General features: G+C 44.0%; 2 protein-coding genes across 3 annotated transcripts in view; one reads left to right on the forward strand and one right to left on the reverse strand.

Annotated features, from left to right (window-relative positions):
• LOC136633027 (uncharacterized) overlaps positions 1 to 26,159 on the forward strand; it is a 70,820-nt gene that overhangs the window by 5,262 nt on the left and 39,399 nt on the right. The window lies entirely within an intron of this gene.
• SRP54 (signal recognition particle 54) lies at positions 1,878 to 26,148 on the reverse strand. Of its 2 annotated transcripts, XM_066608427.1 has the most exons (16): positions 25,973 to 26,148; positions 21,686 to 21,792; positions 14,573 to 14,664; positions 14,363 to 14,447; positions 11,761 to 11,865; positions 11,550 to 11,616; positions 10,458 to 10,515; positions 10,216 to 10,366; positions 8,306 to 8,454; positions 8,022 to 8,122; positions 6,706 to 6,792; positions 5,244 to 5,317; positions 4,711 to 4,819; positions 3,712 to 3,882; positions 3,472 to 3,567; positions 1,878 to 2,346 (listed from the first exon to the last, which is right to left on the reverse strand). In XM_066608427.1, the coding sequence occupies exons 2-16, from the start codon at positions 21,761 to 21,763 to the stop codon at positions 2,255 to 2,257; spliced, it is 1,515 nt and encodes a 504-aa protein (XP_066464524.1). In that variant the 5' UTR covers positions 21,764 to 21,792; positions 25,973 to 26,148; the 3' UTR covers positions 1,878 to 2,254. The 2 variants fall into 2 exon arrangements, with proteins under 2 accessions (XP_066464524.1, XP_066464522.1); XM_066608425.1 differs by lacking the exon at positions 1,878 to 2,346 and having other exon boundaries at positions 3,434 to 3,567; positions 26,034 to 26,147.

Genomic DNA, 26,159 nt, shown 5'->3' on the forward strand with positions numbered 1-26,159 from the left:
TGTTATCACATTGCTGTGTTCCCCATTGCTCCACCTCCAGCCGCTGTACCATCTGTATCACCCCACACGTTTTTTTTTTAAATAATTGAATACCACATGTAACTTGTAATGTTTGTGTTCCCTGTGTGTCTTCAAAGTGCTGCAGTATAAGTTGGTGCTATACAAATAATGATTATTAATTATTAAGACATTCACTTGTCAGAGCAGAGACTATAAAGAATCTCAGTGGAGGACGCAGTACGTGAATGTTTACATTAGAAGCTTATTGATTTCAATGGACATCATGCAAGTCTTCATTGTAGCTGCGGTGACTCTCCGATCTTTGTTTACAAACAGGTGCCACATGATCACTTGAGCCAATCTGAAGCCGCAGCAGTGATGTAATGTCACCAGTAGTGCATATCTTTTAATAATGGGAGTCATGACGCAAGGAATATGAGCGCTGTAGTGGTCACCCAAAGCATGTAACATCACGGCTGTCCACATGTAAAGAAAGAAGGGGAAGTCAGTTACATTTTCAATTTTTAATTCCGCCAGTATTCGTCGCCTGGTGCTGAAGAACGCTCATGCATTTCACTCAAATTGGGCAAGAAATGTGAGTTTGTATACAACACAAAACAAACAGATTGTTTTTTATGCTGTATGATTAAACGCTTTAACAAAAAAAAAAAACAAAAAAAAAACACAATGGCAGAATTGATGTGTTTTCTCTCCCTGCTCTCAAAAAATAAAAAAGTTTTACAATACATTATATGCACCCGGAAATTGTACCAATAGAAACTGCAGTTCGCCACACAGAGAACAAGCCCTCATACAGCCAGGTCAACAGAATAAGAGTTAACAAAAAAAGTTATGGCTTTTGAAAAGTGGAAATGAGAATTTCCAAAAAGTCGTTGCGTCCCCATGAACAAAATAGGCCATGTCGTTAAGGGGTGAAAGCTTCCGTGAGGTTATCCTTGGACCATAGACCCATTCTAGCCTCATGTGCCTCCAATTTTACGCAGGGTTTTTTTTTCTCACTGATCCTATATATAAAAATGAAAAACAGACAAAACAAAAAAAGACATATGCCCTGTTCAATTGCATGACATAAACATCACTCCCCAATAAGACCTTATAGGGGCTTCCCAACTACGAACTGTTAAGGGCTCCTGGGGCACCACTTTTACGAGAGGGTATCCAAAAGCACAAATTTATTTAATATCTAATTTTGTACATCTCAATCTGAAGCAATTTGTCAAAGTTTTTTTCCCACTTCTCAAAAGATATAAATATTTTTTTTTACGTTATTTTCGTTATTATTGCCTTTTAGTACTTTTCCTTTGAGGTCCCTTCAGAGAAAATAAAAAAAAGGTTGCACATAGTGATATCAGATGAAAATGTCATGCAAAAAAAAACAAAAAAAAAAACTTTCAAATAAAAATTAAAAAAAACTTTGGTTGACTATTTGACCCGGTGTTACAAATTCTGAGAGAACTATCCCTCTCGCATCCAAGAAACAAATGTGCATTATTGTATGAATGGGCCATCAAAAAATACTGAGGCAAAAGAAAAAAAAGGCACTGTAGATGGACGCAAACCTTCTCCAACGTCGTCAGCTGGCATACCAGCTCAGGAGACTTCCACAGATATTTAGTTAGCAACAGAAGCCTGTACTAGTAACGCTCCCCTCCCCCACCAGAAGACTACTCCCAATTTTGGGTACCCCAATGTATGAGCTTATTTTCCACACCGATTGGCTGCAGGTTAAGTATGGACCAGTGGGGCTCTCCAAAGAACTATTTATACATGGACATTGCTTAAATAGTTCCTAAAAAAACAGATTGTGAACTGGAAACTGCCATGCTGCCCATCATCACACAAATAATGCTAAACGATCAAACTATAACCATTAAGAAATTTATTTTACAGCAGACAATTTTCCAGGAAACCGCAAGTAAGTATACAAAGAGGTTAACATTGGTTGTAAATATTGTCTTTTTTAATATCTTCTATTTCTTTCAAAACTTAAATTAATTTGTGATATAATTTAAAATTGGATTTTCTCCTCATTACTTGACCTGGAAGTAAAAAGCCAACAAAGTAATAAAGTTGTCATAGGTGACACCGAATGAGGACCACATGTAATCTTAAGTCTCTAAATCCATTTTATGACATGGTCTTCCAGAAGGGACAGTGCTACCCTTATATCAGAGCTCTGAAAGTCTCTGTGAGAAAGATGCTATTAGAGGGATCGTCTGTTCAGGAAGGCGGTCTACATGTTGTTAAATCCCATCATTCCTTTCATGTTACCAGCTGCTCCTTGTTGAAACTGTCTCATCATAGACTGTAGGCCAGCCATTCCACCTGCAAATCAAAAATCAGAACAATTTTAATTAAGTTGCAAAATGGCACTGAAAGTGAACCTACACTACACAAATAAGAGTCTCTGCTATATAATGAGATTTGCCAGGTGTACGTTTTATGCATTTCATTCCCATATAGCAGTCAACCCAGGAGACAGTATCAAATACACTTTTTGTTAAAAAGGTGTCATCTCATCATGGCAACCCCTTCTTAGAATGAAGACACCCCAACAATCAACTGATCTCTGCTATGAATTGACTTCTCCAACTCCCAAATATTTTTTTTTATTAGACCACAATATATTCTGGAATACTATATATTATAAATTCAGGGAGCCGGATAAATAAAAATAATCTTTTAGATCAGCGTTTCCCATACTCCTCTGTGGAGGAGCCTTGGGGCTCTGCCAGCGATAGTTAGGGGATCCATCCAAGGGCCTAGGTCCGTGATGTCGAACCTATGGCACGCGTGTCAGGAAGGGCACACACAGGGCCAGGGGAGGCCACTGTGGGGGTCACGTTTACTACCAAGGCCACTGTGGGATAGGGATAGGGATGGGGATAGGGATGGTGATGGGGTGGCCATTATTACTAAGGCCACTGTGGGGGGGAGGGGTCACTATTAATATCAAGGCCACTGTCGGGGGGGGGGGGGGGGGTGTCGCTATTACTACCAAGGCCACTGTGGTGGGGGGGGGGGGGGGGGGGGGGGGGGGAGTCCACTATTACTAGTGGGGCCAGCAATATAGGTGGTCATTATTTCTACATGGGGCGGATTTGCTGCGGAATTCACAGTAGCTGTAGCAACAAGGTGGGTGAGATTTTCAAAATCTCATCCACACTTAATCAAGAAATGTTAATTTTACATATAATGTATATCAATAGCCCATCCAGTGCTCTAGTGGTCTTCCCTGTTTTTGTTTTTTTTAATGCCCTGTCCTTTTTATAATGACAAAAGGTAAAAATTATATGTTGTGATAATCCCCGCCGCTAACCCCTCCCCTGTCTGCACCTTGGGGCTCCATAGAAACTTTTCCTTGAAAAAGGGCCCCATGGCTGAAAAAGTTTGGGAACTACTGTTTTAGATTAAAGGGGGGGGGGGGTTAAATCAATTCATAGCACTTACCCATGTGTTGTAAAACTCTGGGGTCCATCATTTTTGCCATTTGCTGATTTAGTTTGGCCATTTGTGAAGGATTTACATTTTTCGACATGTCGCCACCTAAGGTTTAGACAGAACAAGTTATAATCTAGCTAATGAACATTCCATTTTGTTATCTACTGTACATTGCAGTTCAGAACACACAAGTTACAAAGCATTATATTAGTATTCAGACAATTTCCAAAATGCATGCTATACACATACCTTTAAACAGTCCCTTGATGCCGCCCATTTTCTTAACCATTTGTGCAAACTTTGTGTATTGTGCTAAGAGTTCCTGTACATCTCTTGTAGATACCCCTGACCCCCTGGCCACTCTCTGAATTCTTCCAGGTTGCTTGCTGAAGAGTTTGGCACCATCGGTGTTATCGAGTTCTAGAGGGAACATAAATAATTAGCACCAGCGATGAAGAGTCAGTAAATAATAACTAAATCACATATCTAGAATTCACAGGACTTCAGTACCATCTGACCTGGAAAAAAATTAAAGAGGCCGCCAGCTACTTTTAGGGACTCAAAAGTAGTTGACCTGCTAAGTTTGGGGATCTAGGTTCTAATGCTAAAAGTAGCTGACAGAGCTTCTAACTTTAGACCTTTGTTTCCCATTGTATTTTCTAAAAAGCAGAGTTTAAGGGGTAGTCCCATAACAGGAGACCCCTGTGTATATACTCTATAAGGGCATATAATCAAATGGAGTCCCCCATGGGAGCCTCCTCGCTATGAAGCTAGGTGCACACTAGCTCCAATTGTGAGCTGTGCCTGAAATACACCAGTCAATGTGTTATCCAATAGAAATAGATAACAATAGGACATGCCATGAGTTTTTTTCATGTTGTCCATTGGTCCATGTGAACAACGTTCATGGGTGTAGCCCTATAGGCTATAACTGGGACCATGTACTGTCCGTGGAATTACATGGACAGCACAGGGCCACAAAATATGCTAGTGTGCCAGAGGTCTGAGTCACAATGGGAGTTACTCTGTAAGGATATCTTCCATTCTGGGAAAATGTCCATCAAAAAGCAACGTCCCACAGAAATAACAGATGAAATGTAGTTAGAGAAACTGGAGCCATAGTGAGGACATGACCACTGCAATAGCTTCTTGGCGAGACAAATCTCTAACAGGAGGAAGTCTGGTCTTGGCTCATGTACATGCGAGCGTACAGTCCAAGGTAACCTCTTCCCTAGAAGATAATCTTACCCTGATCGTTCATGCTATCCATGATGGTCATAAGTTTCTTAAGTCGTGCCATAGATTCTTGCTCATTACCCTTGCTCATAAAATCTTGTCCAAAACCCGGTATCATGCCCTTTAAGCAAATACAAATAATTAGATCAAGTACCCTCAAACTCAGAGCAGCTACAAATGTTTGGCTTTTTAGGAATTTATGCTAAAGAGGAAAAATGTACAATGAAAATTGTATTTCTCATTTTTGGCCACAAGAAAAAAAAAATCTATTTACTAACAGCCAGGTTCACAATTTGTTTTGTTTTTTCTTTTGTTGTGATGGCCAAAAGCTAAGACTAGCATAATTTTTTGCCAATCCGTGCCTGGCTGGCTTTTGTTACATTTTGATGGGACTTGTGATGTACGTATATGCAAGTTTGTGGTTTCTGCCAACGGTATTAGACACAGTTTGACTTTCTTACATTGGTAATGTACTAGATGACCACAAACACTCTAGGTAGCTACAATTATCACACTAAACAAATGTACGGTAGCAAAACACTTACCAAAATCTGACTAAATGGACCCATTTTCATGATATTTTGAAACTGTTCATACATGTCCCTAAGTGTGAATTGACCTTAAAATATAAAGCAAAAGGAGCAATTATTAAAAGTTGACTTCAGACTTCAAAGGCTACAAATTACAGAGCTTGGCTAGTCAAAGATTGAATGAGTCACATTTTTGCAAAGCAACTTTCTAGAACAGAAAGAAAAGTTAATTCAGGTGCGTTACATGACATTCTTATTACACTAGTGCTTCTTTCTGATGCCCCAAGTACAATATGCAAGATGCAAATACTTTAAAGGAGATGTCCCGAGGCAGCAAGTGGGTCTATACACTTCTGTATGGCCATATTAATGCACTTTGTAATGTACATTGTGCATTAATTATGAGCCATACAGAAGTTATAAAAAGTTTTATACTTACCTGCTCCGTTGCTGGCGTCCTCGTCTCCATGGAGCCGACTAATTTTTGGCCTCCGATGGCCAAATTAGCCGCGCTTGCGCAGTCCGGGTCTTCAGCTTTCTTCTATGGAGCCGCTCGTGCCAGAGAGCGGCTCCGTGTAGCTCCGCCCCGTCACGTGCCGATTCCAGCCAATCAGGAGGCTGGAATCGGCAGTGGACCGCACAGAAGAGCTGCGGTCCACGAAGACGGAGGATCCCGGCGGCCATCTTCAGCGGTAAGTATTGAAGTCACCGGACCGCCGGGATTCAGGTAAGCGCTGTGCGGGTGGTTTTTTTAACCCCTGCATCGGGGTTGTCTCGCGCCGAACGGGGGGGGGGGGTTTAAAAAAAAAAAAACCCGTTTCGGCGCGGGACATCTCCTTTAATAGTAAATGTCAGAATACTAGCCATGCAGCCTGCAGACTAACTCAGAGGGATGCATTGTTTTTCAGCAGATGCAATAAAATGCTAGATGTATCAACCTTATATTTCCGTTATAGAATTCTCTAAAGCTGGGCTTACATGAACAGGTTGGATTCTACATGTGAATTTTTGCAGCAGGAGATCTGCAATGATTTGCGGAAATTAATTGTGAATGATCGCAGGTGCACACTATACATAGAGTATCGTCCAGCCAGCGTTCCGGGTTTCTATCCGTTTTCCTTTGAAGTTGCGAGCGTTTACGCCGTTTATTCGCAATGTTAGTTGTGTATAGGTGACAGAACACTCGCGTATATTGACTTTAATGAGGGCCGTCCATATGGAATCTGCGCTAAAATAGAGCATGCTGTGATTTTTCTTCTGCGTGCAGATTACGCAATTTGTACCCACGAGTGTGAACGAAAAATCTAAAATACATGCCTTTCAATGCCGTGTTTTAATGTGGATTTTCCACGCAGACAGGGATAACCAATTCAACAGTTAGAATCAGTTTGTGAGGTAAGACAACAGAATCTTTACAAATGTTTAACCCCACTGCTCACAGATACCGATACCCAGGCTTTATTTGCATCTTGCTTACCATGTTTCAATTTCTCTATCAGAGCCTCATTGTCATCCAACTTCAACTCATTCACCTTATCAATCAAGCCTTCAATATCTCCCATTCCTGCAGGAAGAAAAATGGTTAGAAACAGAAAATTACAACAGACTTAGAGAAAGTCTAAACAATTAACCATTTTTCTAAGGGAACAGAGACAGATGGAAAGATACTGAGAAATCAGTTTGCATCTTTTTAAACTACAGAACTACCGTGTTTCCCTGAAAACAAGACACTGTCTTATATAAATGTTTGCCCCAAAAGAGGCACTGGGTCTTATTTTCAGGGAATGTCCTATTATACTTACCTAGGAGGCGCCATCCGGGTCCCTCCTGTTGGTCGCCAGAGTTCCGGCAGGCTTACTTGCAATTCTCAGCCGTTGACAGAAGATCACCTCCTGCTAACGGGGGTTCATAAACCCCGCCTCCAGGAAGCAGTTGCTCCGATTGTTGAGCACCGTGGCTCAGCCAAATTGTTTGAAGAACCAATCACAGCCATCGCATTGGTTCATCGACCATGGCATTGATTGTTTCTTGAACGCCGGGGCTGAGCCAATCAGAGCGATTGTTGCTGGAAGGAGGGTTTACAAACCCTGTTACCTGCAAGCGATCTTCTATCAGCAGCTGCGAACTGCAAGCAAGTCTGTCGGAACTCTGGAGACCAGTGGGAGAGACCTGGTCGGCGCCTGCAAGGTAATGTGTTGCTTATGTAGTGTAGCTAGGGCTTATATTTCAAAAATCCCCCTCGCCCCCCGAAAATCAGGGTAGGGCTCATTTTAGGCATAGGGCTTATTTTCAGGGAACATGGTATGAAAAGAGTTTATCTAACTCTAATAAATGAAACCGGTCTGGCAATCAGCAGATTGCTGTTGGTCCAACTGCTGAAACCCCTGGCTATCAGTTATTGCCAAGGGAGTTGCAGTCAGTGATACATTTCCCCTGCAATAGCCAGTTGAGGGGAATGCAGTATTACACGGTGACTATTCAAATTAATGACTTCAGATATAAAACATAGACAGGCCAGGTCCACTATGGGTCAGAGGTGGATGCGCCCTTCTTATGCTATATATTCTAATATGGCAAGGAGTTTAGCCATTTACTGCAAATCTGAAGAGGATGGAGTGCGATACACATTAACGCACACCTTGAGACAAGGCTTCACACAAATATATTAATATAAAAAGGTAGCAGATTAATCTAAAAAGATACTGGGGGAGCATTTACATTACTTGGTGTAGTGACAGTATTTCCCACAAATTTAAATACATGTGCAAAAGTATTGACGTCTGATTTACTTACCTAGGAGTTTGCTGATAAAAGGCTGTGTTTTAAAGGGCTCAAAGTCATCAATATGTTCTCCAGTTCCAATGAAAATAATTGGACTCTTTGTAGCAGCAACACTAAAAACATAAATTGTTGAAAAGTTAGCAAAATAATATTTGAGCACTAGAGGTGAATTTCAGTGAAAAAGAACGTATCTCTCTAACTATTACTTATACCGGCAGTTGTTATTGAGGGTATCTAGAATAGAAATTAATCTGCTGCCACAAACATTACGTTACGAAAGAAGGAAATGAACTTACGCACTAAGGGCTCCTCCTCCTTTCGCGTGACCATCCAGCTTTGTTACAATAACTGACGCTACATCTACTTTATCCTTAAAAGCTTTGGCCTGAGATTCACAAGCCTGTCCGATGGAGGCATCCATAACGTACACAATGTTATCTGGTTGCTAAATATCGGTGGGGGTGAGGAATTAAAGAAAAAAAAAAAGTCAGAAAAAGAAAACAAGACAACAGACTGCTGCTCTTTATACACATGACATCCCCATTTGTACTAATCTACTGTATTTGCATTCTATTATATTTTCTAAAGCCTACATAAACATTTTGCACTTCCAAGAAGGAAAAGGTTATCATGCATATAGCGCACAGCAGGTGGATACTTGCATTATAGTAATCTAGTTTTATGCATATATGGAACACTCACTAGTACTGCTTTACATAAAATTATGAGCATATGTCAACTTTTTAATATACCCGGCTTAAGATGTTGTCTGACCCCCCACAAGCACTATCTCTATGGGCAATGTCATTTCACAAGACTGTTGGGGAGCAGTGGCATGTAAACTGAATATATATGCGGCAAATATTCGTACACTAATAAATTATGATCCAGTTGTGCCAGTCTCTAGATATACGAAGGCTGCATGACTCAAGCTTAATTATCCAAGTGTCTAAACATTTAATTTGCGGATGCTTTTTTCCTCATGAAGATTCTGCATCTTTCCATGTGACATGTAATGCTGCATTCTTATTGAATTATTCATATAGCCCAGGCCCTACGTTAAAGGGGTTTTCAAAGGAACCCCCCCCCCCCCCCCCCCCCAAAAAAAAAAAAACCCGATGACCTAACTCAGGAAAGGTCAACCATTAGCAACCAGGGACCCGCTGCTCAATCAGCTGATTGTCTGGCCCACTGTCTGTGCAGCTGCCCAGATGTTGTCATCGGGATCAGCAGTGGAAATGTCTTAGCTGGTTTTACTCCTATTGAAATAAATGGAACGAAAACCATTATACGTCTGCGTGTGACCCCGATGTCGTAAGCAGAGGTGCTGGAATATCCAGCTTCAGCTCCCAATAATTTCAATATGAGTGAAGCCAGGTATTTCACTTCTGCTTCTGACCCGCTGCACCGACACCAGGCCGAGCAAACGGCTGATCGCCAGGGATCCCGAGCGGTAGGTCACCGGCGATTAAGTTTTGAGGACCTGGAATGTGGCATAGCTTGGGATGTGAGCAGATATTTTGAGTGAAAGCCCTCATGAAGTTGGCTGTATTCTCCTGCAATTAACCTGCTCCAGGGCAGCAGATATTGGCAGTTAGTGCTACACATCTCATCTACTGATGTGGGCATCTTCTGGTGCAATTGGGGAGCAATTACCACAAGCATGACTACAAACAAGGGAGGCCGTGGTGGCGGAGGAGTGGAGCACCAGGTCCAAGATGGCACTAATACACCAAGGGCAGCCACACCAGACAAGTACCTGGCACAGACGAGGCGGGAGGGCACTTTAGTGGAGGTGGGCGACAGATTGCAGGGAGCCTAGGCTGTAGAGACAATGTGGTCGACTAAAGGCCTGGAAAGCGAAGATGGCAAATCCAAACATATTTGCACAACAGACTAAGGCACTGCTGCTACTTCTCCCTGTGTTCCTGAGCCCACTCTCTGTAACATACGCCCGTGTGATTGTGGGCTGGTTTTTTTTATAACAGGATTCGGGGGTGCATTTCACCGCTTATATTAAATTATTTCAAAAGCTCTTAGGGTGAGGGTTAACCTTTGAATGGGGGAGTTTGCGTTGGGCAGGGTTTTTCAGTGTCTCCACGACTGCAAGTATTGATGACCTATTCTGAGGATAGGTGAACAATAGTTTTTACCTGTAGAACCCCTTTAACACTCATTGAATAAATAGCTACTAGAGAGATCTTACTATGGCATTAGAAACTTGAAGCATTTCTTCAAACAGAGAATCTTCTTGCTTGTGTCGACCACTTGTGTCCACAATAATTATTTCAAAGTTTTCATTTTTAAACTTTTCCACACCTTCATAAGCAATATTTACTGGATCCATCTCTGTATAACTACGATAAGGGGGGAAAAAGTGGTTAGATAAATCGTGAATGAACATTCCCAACAATCACCCTTGTTTGATGACAGAATAAATCCACTTACCTGCCATAGAATGGGATTCTGGCTTTTGTAGCGTTTTGTTTCAGCTGATCAAAGGCACCTGCAAATAACATCTATTTGTTACTGTCAGTACAAAAAGTAATATGATAACAAGTGTTATAATAGGATGCACACTGAGTTTGTTCTCAGTAACAGTAACCAAGTAATCATGTAGATATGATACCTTTTAATGGCTAACAAAAATACATGATGTTAATGCGAGCTTTCCAACCAACGCAGGGTTCTTTCTCAGGCTTTTAGCCGCCTGCAGAGGGCCAGGTTGGAACCCGCTGTGAGAGACCTGACTCGTGCCCCTGCAGGGACCAGTGCGGGTCTCATCTGCTTCCATGGCTCCGGCTCTGTGATGTGGCGGCTGCCGGCCAGCCGGCGCATGCGAAGAGCGGAGCTGGCGGCCCGGGATTGACATTTCTGTGCGGGCCTCTGCGGGACCAGCACAGAAATAGAGCATGCCGCGATTTGTTTTCCACATGCGATTTCACGCGGACAAATCGCGTCTGTCTGCCTAGGATTGAGTTTTCTAATGCAATCCTATGGCAGCTTCCACGGGCGGAAATTCTGTGGGAAATCCCGCGGTGGAATTTCCGCCCGTGTACAGGGGGCCCAATGGAACAGATCTAAAGATGCATTTCTATAATTACATCTACACATGACAAGTTTTAATACACGTTGACTCTTCAAACCACAATTCTCAGGTAAGGCTACATTCACAGAACATGTCAGCATTACATTCAATGTCTAACTCAGGAAAAGACCAGACACTTCTATTAACCAGTTTTCTATTGAACCACTTTGTCCAGGATATGTTAGTATAACCTTGCTTCAAATGAACTGCAAATCAAAGTCAACTAAAAGTCAATGAGAGCCAATGCCAAATGTATGCAACTGTAAAGGCAAACAGTTTATATACATCTGGGAAACGCATTCAGCTACAGTGTTCAAACCTATACTCTGAACCAATCCCTAAATGTAGTGTGAACCTAGCCTTATACACCCATTGATAGCTTCCGAAATCCTCTCAGTGGGAGACACCATTCTACTCCAATCTTTGTCCAAAGTTGCAGCTACTGCACTCACCTGCTCGGAATGTATCTGCACATATCAAACAAGTCTTCCACCCTTTTCTCTGATAGTAATATGCCAGCTAGAAAAGAACAATAAAAGTAATAATAAAGTTACAATAATAAATTAATTAATAAAACAGTCAAGTTATTAGCACAATAGGCCATAAGGAATAATTTACTAGGTACAAGTCTTCCTTTTTTTAGTAAACCTTCACATTGCTTACCTTTGAACAAGTTGTCGTCTTGCCGCTTCCTTGCAAACCTACAAACATTATAACATTTGGTTTTCCTTTTGTAGGTGTCCACGCCTTTACTCCAGGATCTACCAGCTATGGAACAAAAGTAACATTTGAGCTTTAATAGGCAAATAGAAAACTAGTATAATCTCACACATGGGTGAACTCTTACAGAAATAGAATACAGATCATTTGCATTAACTGCAGACGAGTAGGGGAATAACAGAAGAAATGTAGTGTGTAGTTTTAAGATCATAGGCTCAGCTGACATTACAGGTATTCGTGTACTTGCGTTCCACTGGATGAGGATGCATAGGTGGACAGAGCCTTATAATGGAGTGTAAACTAAACACGCAAGATGTGGTGTGTAGCATCTCCCATAAATGAACTTAGAAATACAGAACTACAGGAGTGGCGTTGAGTAATACTGCCCGTTTATGGTAGAAGATACCGCATGGAAAGTGGTCCCCTCAAGATCATCTAGCCCATTTCAAGCATAAAGACAGAAAAAGTTAAACAGCAGACAAAAATGAAGTATAAAACAAATCCTTGTGAGCATGAAGTGATGATCAGGTTGTGCGGTATACAAGTGCAGGTTATCAGCTCACATCCAGGTTCACCTGCACCTCCTAAAGAGCTCTTATCTTTAGGTCAGTGATAAACAGCACTGAGACCTTGTAGTTCCTTCAGTGCAGCAGCACACATAAGTGAGTTACCATCAGTTTAACCCCTTCATGACATGGCCTATTTTGAGCTTAAGGACCCAACAATTTTTGGAGGGTTTTCTTCTCCGTTTATCAAAAGTCATAACTTGTTTATTTTTCCGTCGACGCGGCCGTATGAGGGCTTGTTTTTTGCGTGGCGAACTGTAGTTTTTATCGGTGCCACTTTTCAGTACATAGACTATATTGTAAAACTTTTTTTTTTTTTTTAATGATAGCAGGGAGAGAAAACGCATCAATTCTGCCATAGATTTTTTTTTTTTTTTTTTACAGCGTTAATCATGCAGCATAAATGAGACATTCCATTTTTTCTACGGGTCGGTACGGTTACAACGATACCAAAATTCTTATAGTTTTTTTAGGTTTTCCCACTTTTCTGCAATAAAAACCCTTTTTCTTGGAAATCTTTTTTTTTTTCGAAATCGCTGCATTCAAAGTCCTGTAACTTTTTTATTTTTTGATGTACGGCACTCTATGAGGGCTTAGTTTTTGCGAGACAAGCTGTAGATTTTATTGGTACCATTTTGGGGTACATATGGCTTTTTTGATCACTTTTATTGCGTTTTTAGAAGTAGCTAAGAATTAGCATTTTGCGGTTTTTTTAGCGGTTTTTTCCGTGCACAGTCAAAAGCATGTGCAACTTATTGTACGCGTCGTTACGGACGCGACTATACCAAATATGTGGGATTTTATATTTTTTTTATTTTTTTTATGCTAATCTGAGAAAAAGCATTAAAAAATGTTTTTTTTTACTCTTTTTTTATATTTTTTTTAATTCATTTTTTTAATTTTTTTTTTTTACACTGTTTGTGTCCCTCTGAGGGACTTTAACCACTGCCCTGATGATCGCTGTTATAAGGCATGGCAGAGCTACTGCTCTCCCATGCCTTATCGCTTATACAGCGATCCTAGGCATAGGCAATACAGGACGCCAGTGTCTGGCGTCCTGTTGCCATGGTGACAGGCCGGGCTCTCGCGATGACATCGCGAGTTCCGGCCGGAGACACAGAGGGAGCCGCGCTCCCTCTGTGAACTCTTTCCCTGCCGCGATCTACTTAGATCGCGGCAGGGAAGGGGTTAACAGCGGGGGCGCAACTCCTATGTGATCCCGCGCTATCTCCAGGATGTAAGTTTACGCCCTGTTGCGGGAAGTACCAGGCTGCCAGGACGTAAACTTACGCCCTGCAGCGGGAAGGGGTTAAAAGGGTTATCCAGTTCTATAAAATGGATGGCTTATACTTAGGGCAGACCACCAATTTAGATTGGTGGGGGTCCAACTCTTGGAACAGACATCAATCAGGAGTTAGAACAGGTTACAGCGCTCTCCATGCTTTTAGCAGGGGCTGTGCCTGGCATTATAGTTAACTACAACTTCATCCGATTCAAAGAAGCTCAGCTGCAATACCAAACACGTGATACTAAAAGGTATAGAGCTCTGACTTTATACAATGAGGCGGATGCAGTGCTCACTGGAACACTCTAGCCCCTTCAACAGTGAGAAAAAGTGTTGAACCCCACAGTTCTAATCATGAAGGCGTTTTTACTGCATGAAGCAGACAGCTCCGTACACTGTGCAGTGGCCCAGACTGGTACTGCAGGCTGAGTGCCATTCACTCAGTACCAACCCAGGCCACTGCGCAATGTACAGAGCTGTCCGTTTCCTGCAGCAAAAACAGCTAGAAGTGGGACAATTCTTTTTAAAAGGGAACCCGAAAACCCCTTTTAAGCACACATCACAATCCACTCAGCTACAGAGCTAATACTGTACGACGTGGTAGTTTTTTTTCTTTATGCAATGAGAATCAAAAGACCCAAAAGCCTGTAAATATTTTTTTAAAAACATTGTCGTTAACAAAAACATCCAGTACCTTGACCAATTCCTTGAAAACAGCATGCTGGATCATCTTCCTCTTATTAAGGCCAGATGCCATTTCTTCCAAATCAATAGCAGACCTAGTGGGAAGAAAAGTGATCTACATAATCCATCAGTCAAAAAGTCACCCAGTTAGCTCCAGCCAACTAGTAACACTAAACTATATATCAATAACACCCCTATAATAAAAAGAATAAAGCCCTACTTGACATTTTCTCTTAGTTGTTTTACAAGCTTGATGTTGACATCTGCTTCCAGTAAGGCCGTGCATACTTCTTTCAGCATAGCACCCAGCACCTAAAACACAAAGACAACATACATGAGCATCTCTGGGTAGGAGGACAACGTTACTATTGCAACTTAAAGAAAAAAAAGTTGAGATAAAAGAGGTGCAGAAAGAATGATAACCCAGGACATAACTACTGCACACTACAATGCAAAGATCTACAAAACCAGAAGACGACCATTGAGTATAGATAACCAACCCGAAAAATTATCTGAGCAACAAAATAAATAAAATCTGAATTTCACACGTTACTTGTTTCTACTTGCAAAGTCGCAGAAATGTCATTTCATGTCTGACATGTGACAGCTTGGATGTAAGAGGCATCTGAGCTCACACAATGCATTACTCTCATGGAGAAGGAATTTAGCTTTAAAAGGTAACCATAAACTTTACATAGGTCAGGTGAATACTCAACCCAGCACCCCCCCTATTTGTCTTCAGAAGGGGGAGATAAGCCGCCAGAATCCTTTAGCAGTGGCTTATCACCCGAAAGTACAAACCATTTGAGGTATTGACATCAAAAATGCCCAGTCCTTCTTTCAATATTTGTTGTTGGGGGAAGTGTTATGACAACCCCTATACACAATTAGAGCTCATTCACACAAGCCTATTTATTGTGCACATAATACGCACTGCTGGAAGTCCATTGATTTACATTGGGCCAGTTACATCTGCGTTTTTCATACACATGTATTACATGCTTTAAAAAAAAAAATAAAAAAAAATTGTATATCCTGTTTTGGCACATAATAAGCACCATTATCATAGTCTGGTGCATAAAATAGCATTTACATGTATATTTGTTGTGTACTGCATAACACACAGCCTTAATACGCTTGTCTGAGTGAACCTTTAGATAGTGGGCTGGTTCTGCAGATTTTGGTAAATGTGTGTGCTTACTATTAGACATAAACAAAGAAGGAAAAAAATCATAAATCATAGAAATCAAAATCAGTTCAAGGAAAGTAAAGCAAAGTATCTCTGTTTATTGAAGAGGCGTCTACACTGACTGTCTTGGAAAGTATAAAGACTGGTCACTGTGCAGAAAGATCCTAAATAAAGATGAGCGAGCGTACTCGTCCGAGCTTGATACTCGTTCGAGTATTAGGGTGTTCGAGATGCTCGTTACTCGTGAAGAGTACCACACGATGTTCGAGTTACTTTCACTTTAATCTCTGAGACATTTGCGCGCTTTTCTGGCCAATAGAAAGACATGGAAGGCATTACAACTTCCCCCTGCGACGTTCAAGCCCTATACCACCCCCCTGCAGTGAGTGGCTGGGGAGATCAGGTGTCACCCGAGTATAAAAATCGGCCCCTCCCGCGGCTCGCCACAGATACATTCTGACAGAGATCAGGGAAAGTGCTGCTGGTGCCGGAGCTGCTATAGGGAGAGCGTTAGGAGTTATTTTAGGCTTGAAGAACCCCAACGGTCCTTCTTAGGGTCACATCTGACCGTGTGCAGTACTGTTGAGGCTGCTTTTAGCAGTGTTGCACAATTTTTTTTTTTTTGTATATCGGGCGTGCAGAGCATTGCGTCCTCAGTCTGCAGTCATTGCACAGAGTATAGGGCCAGTACTGGTGAGGCAGGGACAGTGGGAAAGGTGAAAGAGATATACTGTCTATATAGGCAGTGGGCTTTTTCAAAAAAATTGGGGAAAAATACTATATTTGGGCTGCCTGTGACCGTGTACAGTTTACTGCGTGTCTGCTGGGGGTAGTAGTCCTAATTAATACGTAGCTAAGCGTTACAGCAGGCTTGCGCAAAATTGTTTCCTGGCTCTGCTGTCTCCGTTACATCACCGCCGTCATCCCGGCAGAGGGAAACAGTATACATAATATTATACGCTGCCTACAGTATCTGTCTGCTGGGGGTAGAAGTCCTAATTAATACGCAGCTAAGCCTTACAGCAGCCTTCTGCAAAATTGTTTCCTGCCTCTGCTGTCTCCGTTACATCATCGCCGTCATCCCGGCAGAGGGAAACAGTATACATAATATTATACGCTGCCTACAGTATCTGTCTGCTGGGGGTAGTAGTCCTAATTAATACGCAGCTAAGCGTTACAGCATGCTTGCGCAAAATTGTTTACTGCCTCTGCTGTCTCCGTTACATCACCGCCGTCATCCCGGCAGAGGGAAACAGTATACATAATATTATACGCTGCCTACAGTATCTGTCTGCTGTATCAGCTCAGCATTTAAAAAAATAGAAGCAAAATACTTAAGGCCCACTACTGGCCTTTGGCCACTTGACTGCTTCTGAGCTGTGAATTCCACTAGCTCAGTGATACGCACCTACGTCTCACTACAGGCGTGCGCAAAATTGTTTCCTGGCTCTGCTTTGCGTTCCGTAGGCGAAGTCAGCCTCCAACCACAGGCCAATAAGCGGCACATTTAATTACAGCGTTCTGTTTCTGCTCTACTCGTAATACACCATGCTGAGGGGTAGGGGTAGGCCTAGAGGACGTGGACGAGGACGCGGAGGACCAAGTCAGGGTGTGGGCACAGGCCAAGCTCCTGATCCAGGTGTATCGCAGCCGACTGCTGCGGGATTAGGAGAGGCACGTTTCTGGCGTCCCCAGAATCATCTCACAATTAATGGGTCCACGCGGTAGACCTTTATTAGAAAATGAGCAGTGTGAGCAGGTCCTGTCGTGGATGGCAGAAAGTGCATCCAGCAATCTATCGACCACCCAGAGTTCTACGCCGTCCACTGCTGCAACTCAGAATCCTCTGGCTGTTGCTCCTCCTTCCTCCCAGCCTCCTCACTCCATTACAATGACACATTCTGAGGAGCGGGCAGACTCCCAGGAACTGTTCTCGGGCCCCTGCCCAGAATGGGCAGCAATCGTTCCTCTCCCACCGGAGGAGTTTGTCGTGACCGATGCCCAACCTTTGGAAAGTTCCCGGGGTCCGGCGGATGAGGCTGGGGACTTCCGGCAACTGTCTCAAGAGCTTTCAGTGGGAGAGGAGGACGATGACGATGAGACACAGTTGTCTATCCCTCGGGTAGTAGTAATTCCAGTAAGTCCGAGGGAGGAGCGCACAGAGGATTCGGAGGAAGAGCAGCTGGACGATGAGGTGACTGACCCCACCTGGTTTGCTAAGCCTACTGAGGACAGGTCTTCAGAGGGGGAGGCAAGTGCAGCAGCAGGGCAGGTTGGAAGAGGCAGTGCGGTGGCCAGGGGTAGAGGCAGGGCCAGACTGAATAATCCACCAACTGTTTCCCAAAGCGCCCCCTCGCGCCATGCCACCCTGCAGAGGCCGAGGTGCTCAAAGGTCTGGCAGTTTTTCACTGAGAGTGCGGACGACCGACGAACTGTGGTCTGCAAGGTTTGTCGCGCCAAGATCAGCCGTGGAGCCACCACCACCAGCATGCGCAGACATATGATGGCCAAGCACCCCACAAGGTGGGACAAAGGACTTCACCGCCTCCGGTTTGCACCACTGCCTCTCCCCGCGCCCCAACCTGCCACTGAGATCCAGCCCCCCTCAGGACACAGGCACTACCGTCTCCCGGCCTGCACCCACACCCTCACCTCCGCTGTCCTAGGCCCCATCCAGCAATGTCTCTCAGCGCACCGTCCAGCCGTCGCTAGCGCAAGTGTTTGAGCGCAAGTACGCAGCCACGCACCCGCACGCTCAAGCGTTAAACGTGCACATAGCCAAATTGATCAGTCTGGAGATGCTGCCGTATAGGCTTGTGGAAACGGAGGCTTTCAAAAACATGATGGCGGCGGCGGTCCCGCGCTACTCGGTTCCCAGTCGCCACTACTTTTCCCGATGTGCCGTCCCAGCCCTGCACGACCACGTCTCCCGCAACATTGCACGCGCCCTCACCAACGCGGTTACTGCCAAGGTCCACTTAACAACGGACACGTGGACAAGCACAGGCGGGCAGGGCCACTATATCTCCCTGACGGCACATTGGGTGAATTTAGTGGAGGCTGGGACCGAGTCAGAGCCTGGGACCGCTCACGTCCTACCCACCCCCAGAATTGCGGGCCCCAGCTCGGTGCTGGTATCTGCGGCGGTGTATGCTTCCTCCACTAAACCACCCTCCTCCTCCTCCTCCTATGCAACCTCTGTCTCGCAATCAAGATGTGTCAGCAGCAGCACGTCGCCAGCAGTCGGTGTCGCGCGGCGTGGCAGCACAGCGGTGGCCAAGCATCAGCAGGCCGTGCTGAAACTACTCAGCTTAGGAGAGAAGAGGCACACGGCTCACGAACTGCTGCAAGGTCTGACAGAGCAGACCGACCACTGGCTTTCGCCGCTGAGCCTCCAACCGGGCATGGTCGTGTGTGACAACGGCCGTAACCTGGTGGCGGCTCTGCAGCTCGGCAGCCTCACGCACGTGCCATGCCTGGCCCACGTCTTTAATTTGGTGGTTCAGCGCTTTCTGAAAAGCTACCCACGCTTGTCAGACCTGCTCGGAAAGGTGCGCCGGGTCAGCGCACATTTCCGCAAGTCCAAGACGGACGCTGCCTGTCTGCGCACCTTGCAACATCGGTTTAATCTGCCAGTGCACCAACTGCTGTGCGACGTGCCCACACGGTGGAACTCTACGCTCCACATGTTGGCCAGGCTCTATGAGCAGCGTAGAGCTATAGTGGAATACCAACTCCAACATGGGCGGCGTAGTGGGAGTCAGCCTCCTCAATTCTTTACAGAAGAGTGGGCCTGCTTGGCAGACATCTGCCAGGTCCTTGGAAACTTTGAGGAGTCTACCCAGATGGTGAGCGGCGATGCTGCAATCATTAGCGTCACCATTCCTCCGCTATGCCTCTTGAGAAGTTCCCTGCAAAGCATAAAGGCAGAAGCTCTGCGCTCGGAAACGGAGCGGGGGAAGACAGTATGTCGCTGGATATTCAGAGCACCCTCATGTCTATATCTCAGCGCGTTGAGGAGGAGGAGGAGGGGGAGGAGCATGAGGAGGAGGGGGAAGAGACAGCTTGGCCTACTGCTGAGGGTACCCATGCTGCTTGCCTGTCATCCTTTCAGCGTTACCTAAACAATACGTAGGCTGCACCCGCGGATGGAAGCATCGTTCTCTATCACCATAAAAAACGGGGACCTTTTAGCTTCATCAATCTGTGTATTATATTCATCCTCCTCCTCCTGCTCCTCCTCCTGAAACCTCACGTGATCACGCCGAACGGGCAATTTTTCTTAGGCCCACAAGGCTCAGTCATATAACTTTTGTAAACAATGTTTATACGTTTCAATTCTCAATTCAATAAAGCGTTGAAACTTGCACCTGAGAACCAATTTTTAATTTAACTGGGCTGCCTCCAGGCCTAGTTACAAATTAAGCCACATTACCCAAAGCGATTAATGGGATTCACCTGCCCTCTTGGTTGGGCATGGGCAATTTTTCTGAGGTACAATTGTACTGTTGGTACACCAATTTTTTTGGGCCCTCGCCTACATTGTAATCCTAGTAATTTTTAGCCCACCTGCATTAAAGCTGACGTTACCTCAGCTGTGCTGGGCACTGCAATGGGATACATTTATGTACCGCCGGTGGGTTCCAGGGAGCCACCCATGCTGTCGGTCCACACGGAGTTGTAACTGCATGTGTCCACATCTAAAGAACCGCAGTCTGACTGGGACATGCAGTGTGGACCGAAGCCCACCTGCATTAAACCTGACGTTACCTCAGCTGTGATGGGCAATGCAATGGGATTTATTTACGTACCGCCGGTGGGTTCCAGGGAGCCACCCATGCTGTGGGTGCACACGGAATTCCCATTGCGGAGTTGTACCTGCCTGTGACTATTTATAAAAAACCCCGGTCTGACTGGGGCATGCAGACACCTTGACAGAATGAATAGTGTGTGGCACATGGGTTCCCTATTGCTATGCCCACGTGTGCAGCTCCTGATGGAGGTGGCACAGGATTGGATTTCTCATTGCTTCTGTACAGCATTATGGGCTATCGCCCCGCCCCTTTTAAAGAGGGCCACTGCCTGGCCGTGCCAACCCTCTACAGTGTGTGCCTGCGGTTCCTCCTCATGGCAGACGCACTTATAAATAGACATGAGGGTGGTGTGGCTATGAGGCCAGCGTGTGGCATGAGGGCAGCTGAAGGCTGCGCAGGGACACTTTGGTGTGCGCTGTGGACACTGGGTTGTGCGGGGGGGTTGGGCAGCATGTAACCCAGGAGAAGTGGCAGCGGAGTGTCATGCAGGCAGTGATTGTGCTTTGTTGGAGGTAGTATGGTGCTTAGCTAAGGTATGCCTTGCTAATGAGGGTTTTTCAGAAGTAAAAATTGTTGGGGGGGGGGCACTCTTGCTGCTGTTGTGGCTTAATAGTGGGACCTGGGAACTTGAGATGCAGCCCAACATGTAGCCCCTCACCTGCCCTATCCGTTGCTGTGTCGTTCCAATCACTTTCTTGAATTGCCCAGATTTTCACAAATGAAAACCTTAGCGAGCATCGGCGATATACAAAAATGCTCGAGTCGCCCATTGACTTCAATGGGGTTCGTTACTCGAAACGAACCCTCGAGCATAGCGAAAATTTCGTCTCGAGTAACGAGCACCCGAGCATTTTGGTGCTCGCTCATCTCTAATCCTAAACTGACTGTACATACAGATAGCTGTTAATTACTGATAGGACCGCCCATTTGACCACTAGACTCAGTAAGAGCAGAGATTACAATGAGTAAAATATTAGTTATAGCGAATCATTTCCCATGAACCTGTATATAAATCTCCTCAGGTCCTCCTGCTCTACAACATGATGTCTGCAGAATGGACTCCATTTTCAATGTGACAGGTTCCCTTTAAGTAATGGAACATCAAAAGGCAGTAAAAGAGGATTACCAAAATGCCTTCATCCACTTGTGGTTTACTTGCACTAGAGCAGAAGACTGCCAGGTGCAACCTTCAGCTACAACTACCAAGCACTAGAGAGAGATCATTAACTGATCGCCTCTACTCTACCCCTGACATTTAACATGTGCGGCGGAAAAAATGTTTTAGTATAAACACTCCAACCTTCTTAAGTTGTATGAAAGCAGGCCTCACCTCCTCATTAATGATTGTGGCATTGCTCAAAGAGCGCAGGGCCGAGGTGATCTTCCGTCCAAGATCTGCCAACACCATTTTGGCAGTTGTCAGCTACACACCCTAACCTGGAACAGAAAATTAGAAAGTGAAACAATAATATAGGCAGAAAAAGTAAAAAAATAAATAAACTTGACAGGAAGCATATTGTATTGCAGTGTATTATAATCTGGTGGGGATGGAATTTACACAGAATTGACACGCTACAAATTGTAAATCTGCAGCATGTCAATTTAGGCTACATGCAAAAAAGGGAGATGGAATAATAACCTCCACAGTGCCAGCTATTGGAAGGCAGCATTCCTTCAACCAAAGTTAGACTCTTTATGAACCTACCATAACAAGTGCAGAACAAAAAAAACACTAAAGCAGATGCAAGAAAAAAAATGACACAATGATGTCCCCGCTACCTCAATCCATATTACAAAGGGTTAAAAAATCATTTCCTATAGGCAAGGTAGATTATTCAACTGGAGAGATTTTCCCTCAATGATCAGAGCCACTTGCTCTCTATTCCATCATCAAGCCTGAGATCATGACTACCGGGGTGCCCTTAACCTTCTTAATGACCAGCTACATGTATTTTACGGTGGTCCTTAAGGGGGCTTAGGTTAGGCCACCTTGTTTTTATGGCACCCTAATCTAAGGCAGATATGGGAGTCCCATGTTGGGAAGAGCTGGGACTCTGCTGTCTGCTGACAGATAGGTTCTTGCACTAATGGCTGGGAGAAGAGTAACCCCTAGTCCTAACCGTTTAACCGCTTACATGTCAAAATCAATAGTGATCACAGCATGCCCCCTGTCATCCATCGGCACCCTACAATGTAATTGCGGGGTGCCAATGAGTTCTCATTGCAGCTGGGGGCCTTCATTGGCCTCCATATATGCCCTGGCATGCCAGCCTATGGGACCCTGCCTCAGGTCTAAATAGTCTACAAGGGTCTACCGTTTGATTGAACGACTGTTTTATTCCTAAGAGCGACAAAAACTAAATATTTAAAAAAACTAAATACACCAAATTTCTCTACTAACTTTATTATGGAAAAAAATAAGAAATAAACATATCACGATTGTAACAACCCGTACTATAAAATATGACAGTTATCGCCTAATGTGATAGTCCGTAAAAAAGCAGATTATGAAAGCAATGTTTTACAATGGTTTCCTTCCCATCAGCTATGTTTTCAATGATGCGATGTTGAGAAAAAAAAACAAAAAACAGTATGCTCCATCTTTCAGCGATCTGCAATTCTTTAAAATCTTAAAATTTTTTAATCGGTCGCAATAGCATGCATTGCGATTTTAACATCTCCCTAAAAACAGCAATAACACGTGATTAAAAAGTCGCATGTACCACAAAACAGTACGAATAAAATCTATAGCTGGTCTCACAGAAAAAAAGGCCTCCCGCAGGTCATTTGGTGAAAAAATAAAAATGTAATGGGTCAATTGCTGGGTTTAGCTTGGAAGACATTGCCAGATCATACGGAAATGTTTACACTTAGTAGCATCTTATAGGTTGTATATCATTAAAAGAACTCTTGACTTTTAGAAGTTGACATCAACTGACAACATGGAAAAGGAGAGGAGCCATATGGTAAACTGCAATGAGATATGAGAGAGCATACTCGTTAAGGGACAATACTCAAGCGAGTATCATCCTTTTCGAGTACCTGCCTGCTCGTCAGAAAAGATTCAGGTGCCAGTGGCGATCTCTCTCTCCCCCCTGCTCATTCCAGCAACCCACTGCTCACCCCTGCCGGCACCCGAATCTTTTCTGACAAGCAGGCAGATACTCAAAAAGGACAATACTTGCTCGAGCATTTTACACTAACGAGTATGCTCGCTCATCTCTAGCTGCAATGTATGCTATATGTTTACAGAACAACCAGAGGAAAAGCTAAGCTTTATTTGCCAGAAATGCTAGCTTGTGTCTCTACTGGAGGAAAAGGTGCAGAGTCTTCAGGAGAGAATAGCTACATTGAAGCTCATTAAGGAAAATGGTGAAGAAAAAGAATGTAGAGGAATGGAAGCATGTGACCCAAAGAAGAAGGTGGATCACGAGGCAGTCAGCACCCATACTGCTTGTGAACCGATCACACAGGAGAACAAACCGGTACATCAAGAAATGACTTTGCAGATAGTTGCAAGGTCCTTTTTTTGCAGAGACTTTGAAGATCTCAGAAAGTAGGTGAAGGAACTAGGAGCACAGGTGGTCTTCTCATCCATTCTCCCAGTGGATGACTATGGAATAAGAAGATGGAACAGGATTCTAGAGGTGAACAACTGGCTACATCGATGGTGCCATCAGCAAAGATTTGGATTTCTAGACCATGGAGTGAATTACCTATACGATGGACTGCTTGCTAGAGATGGGTTGCACCTTACAAAGACTGATGGCCTCTGCGAGGCCTGCACAGAAATAGGACATGCTGCGATTTAAATACCACGCGAGTTTTCATACGGTCTAATTCCTGCTGTCGGCATAGGATTACATAAATGAATGCAATCCTATGACAGCGTGCCACGGCGGAAATTCTGCGGGAAATCCCACCGCGGAATTTCCGTCCGTGGCAATTGGACCTAACAAAGGAGAAGAAATAGGATGTCATAGGCATCACGAAAACTTGGTGGAATGATACACATGATTGGAACACAAGCTTTGAAGGATACAACTTATTTATAAGAAACAGACCTAAAAAATGGGGAGGTGTTGTGTAGTATGTTAGGAAAACATTCATCTTCCAGAAGGTAGAATAGTAAACAAGGGGATCTGCCATCTTGGACCTAATTTTTACCAACAGGGAGGAAATGGTTGAGGAAGTAAGGGTGGTTGGGGCTTTAGGAGGCAGTGATCATGCTATCCTTGAATTATGGATAAAAAGGGGAGGAAGACCTGAGAAAACTCAGACCTCAAGGTTGGATTTCAGAAAGGCAGATTTTAATGAACTCAGAAAAAGGGTAGGAAGAATCCAATGGCTGGATGTTCTTAAGGACAGAAATGTCCAAGAAGGTTGGGAAATATTGCAAAATGAGATTCTTAAAGCAAAAACGTTAACAATCCCTAAAAGAAGGAAGAATGGGAAGCATTTAAAGAGACCAGGATGGATAAACACAGAACTTACACACATTAAAAACAAATAAAAATATGTTTATCAAATGGAAAAAGGGGGGGGGGGGTACATCTAAAGAAGAATATAGTGCGGTCTGCAAAAACTGTAGGGCAAGTGTCAGAAAAGCTAAAGCTGATAATGAATTGAGGCTTGCAACAGAGGCCAAAAGCAATCAAAAGAGAAAAATGGGGGGGGGGGGGCACTGTGTCACCCTTGAGCCGGCTACCTGAACCATGCAGGGATTGAACCTGCAACCATCAGGTTGTGAGCAAGAGTTTAGAGGACTGCACACTGCTGCCTTAAACACTCTGCGCCACACAAGGCTCTTACTGCATGGTAAACACCATTGGAAAAAAAGCCAAAGCTGCTGTTTTTCACCTGTCTCACAAAGTATAAAATAAAGAAAAAGAAAATAAATAAAAATTAGATTTTACCCCAAAGTGGAAACTACAACGGATGCTACAGAAATCAATAACTCACAGCAGAAAACTAAAAACATTGTAGACCATGAAATGCAGTGATGCAAATATTATGTGTTTTTAGTGGAAAAAAAATTGTAATAGAAAAACAAAACCCTTAAACTTAGTAAATCGACATAATTACGTTGACCTGCATAATAAAAGTAACATTTCAGTTATACTGTTTGGAGAAACCCCTAAAATAAAAAACTAAAAAGTGAAAAAAAAGGGGGAGGAAATTTCTGGGTTTTCCCATCCCCTCAAAAAAAAAAATTATAATTAAAAAGTTATACATGCCCCAAAGCCATATGGTTAGAAGATACACCTCATCCGGCTAGAAACAAGGACTCGTAGGGCTGTGCTCATGGCAACAAAAATACAAAATAAATAAATGCTATTGGTTCTTGGAACAAGTCGATGTAAAAACAAAATACATTTTTAAAAATCCATTAAGGTGCAAAACAGGCTGGTCACCAAGAGGTTAATATGTATCACAGAGACAGAAAAACTTTCCCTGGTGGGTCTTGTTGGGACCCCTAAAACAGGGCTGTCCGGCTGAGTATGAGGGCGTCTATCAGCCCCTAAACTGCAGCTCCAGCGCACACACTAACCAGGGGTAACCCTGCGGCGGTAGGACCCTGCTTTTCTGCCCCCATATGCTGCAGTCTGACCATTACCCTTCGTATAACACTCCTCCCCCGGTTGTCTCTTCCGCCCCCGGCGGGACGGCGCCTGCACCTCTCTCCTCTCCTCCCGGTTCTTGGACCAGCAACCAGATCCTAAAGAACCGCACGGAAACTCCAACCAGACGTAGATCCCAGCAGCTTCCGGTCTATAGGAAACGTCACCATATGCAGACAACCT

The sequence above is a fragment of the Eleutherodactylus coqui genome, chromosome 6 (assembly GCF_035609145.1).
Source record: "Eleutherodactylus coqui strain aEleCoq1 chromosome 6, aEleCoq1.hap1, whole genome shotgun sequence".
NCBI classification, from domain to species: Eukaryota; Metazoa; Chordata; class Amphibia; order Anura; family Eleutherodactylidae; genus Eleutherodactylus; species Eleutherodactylus coqui.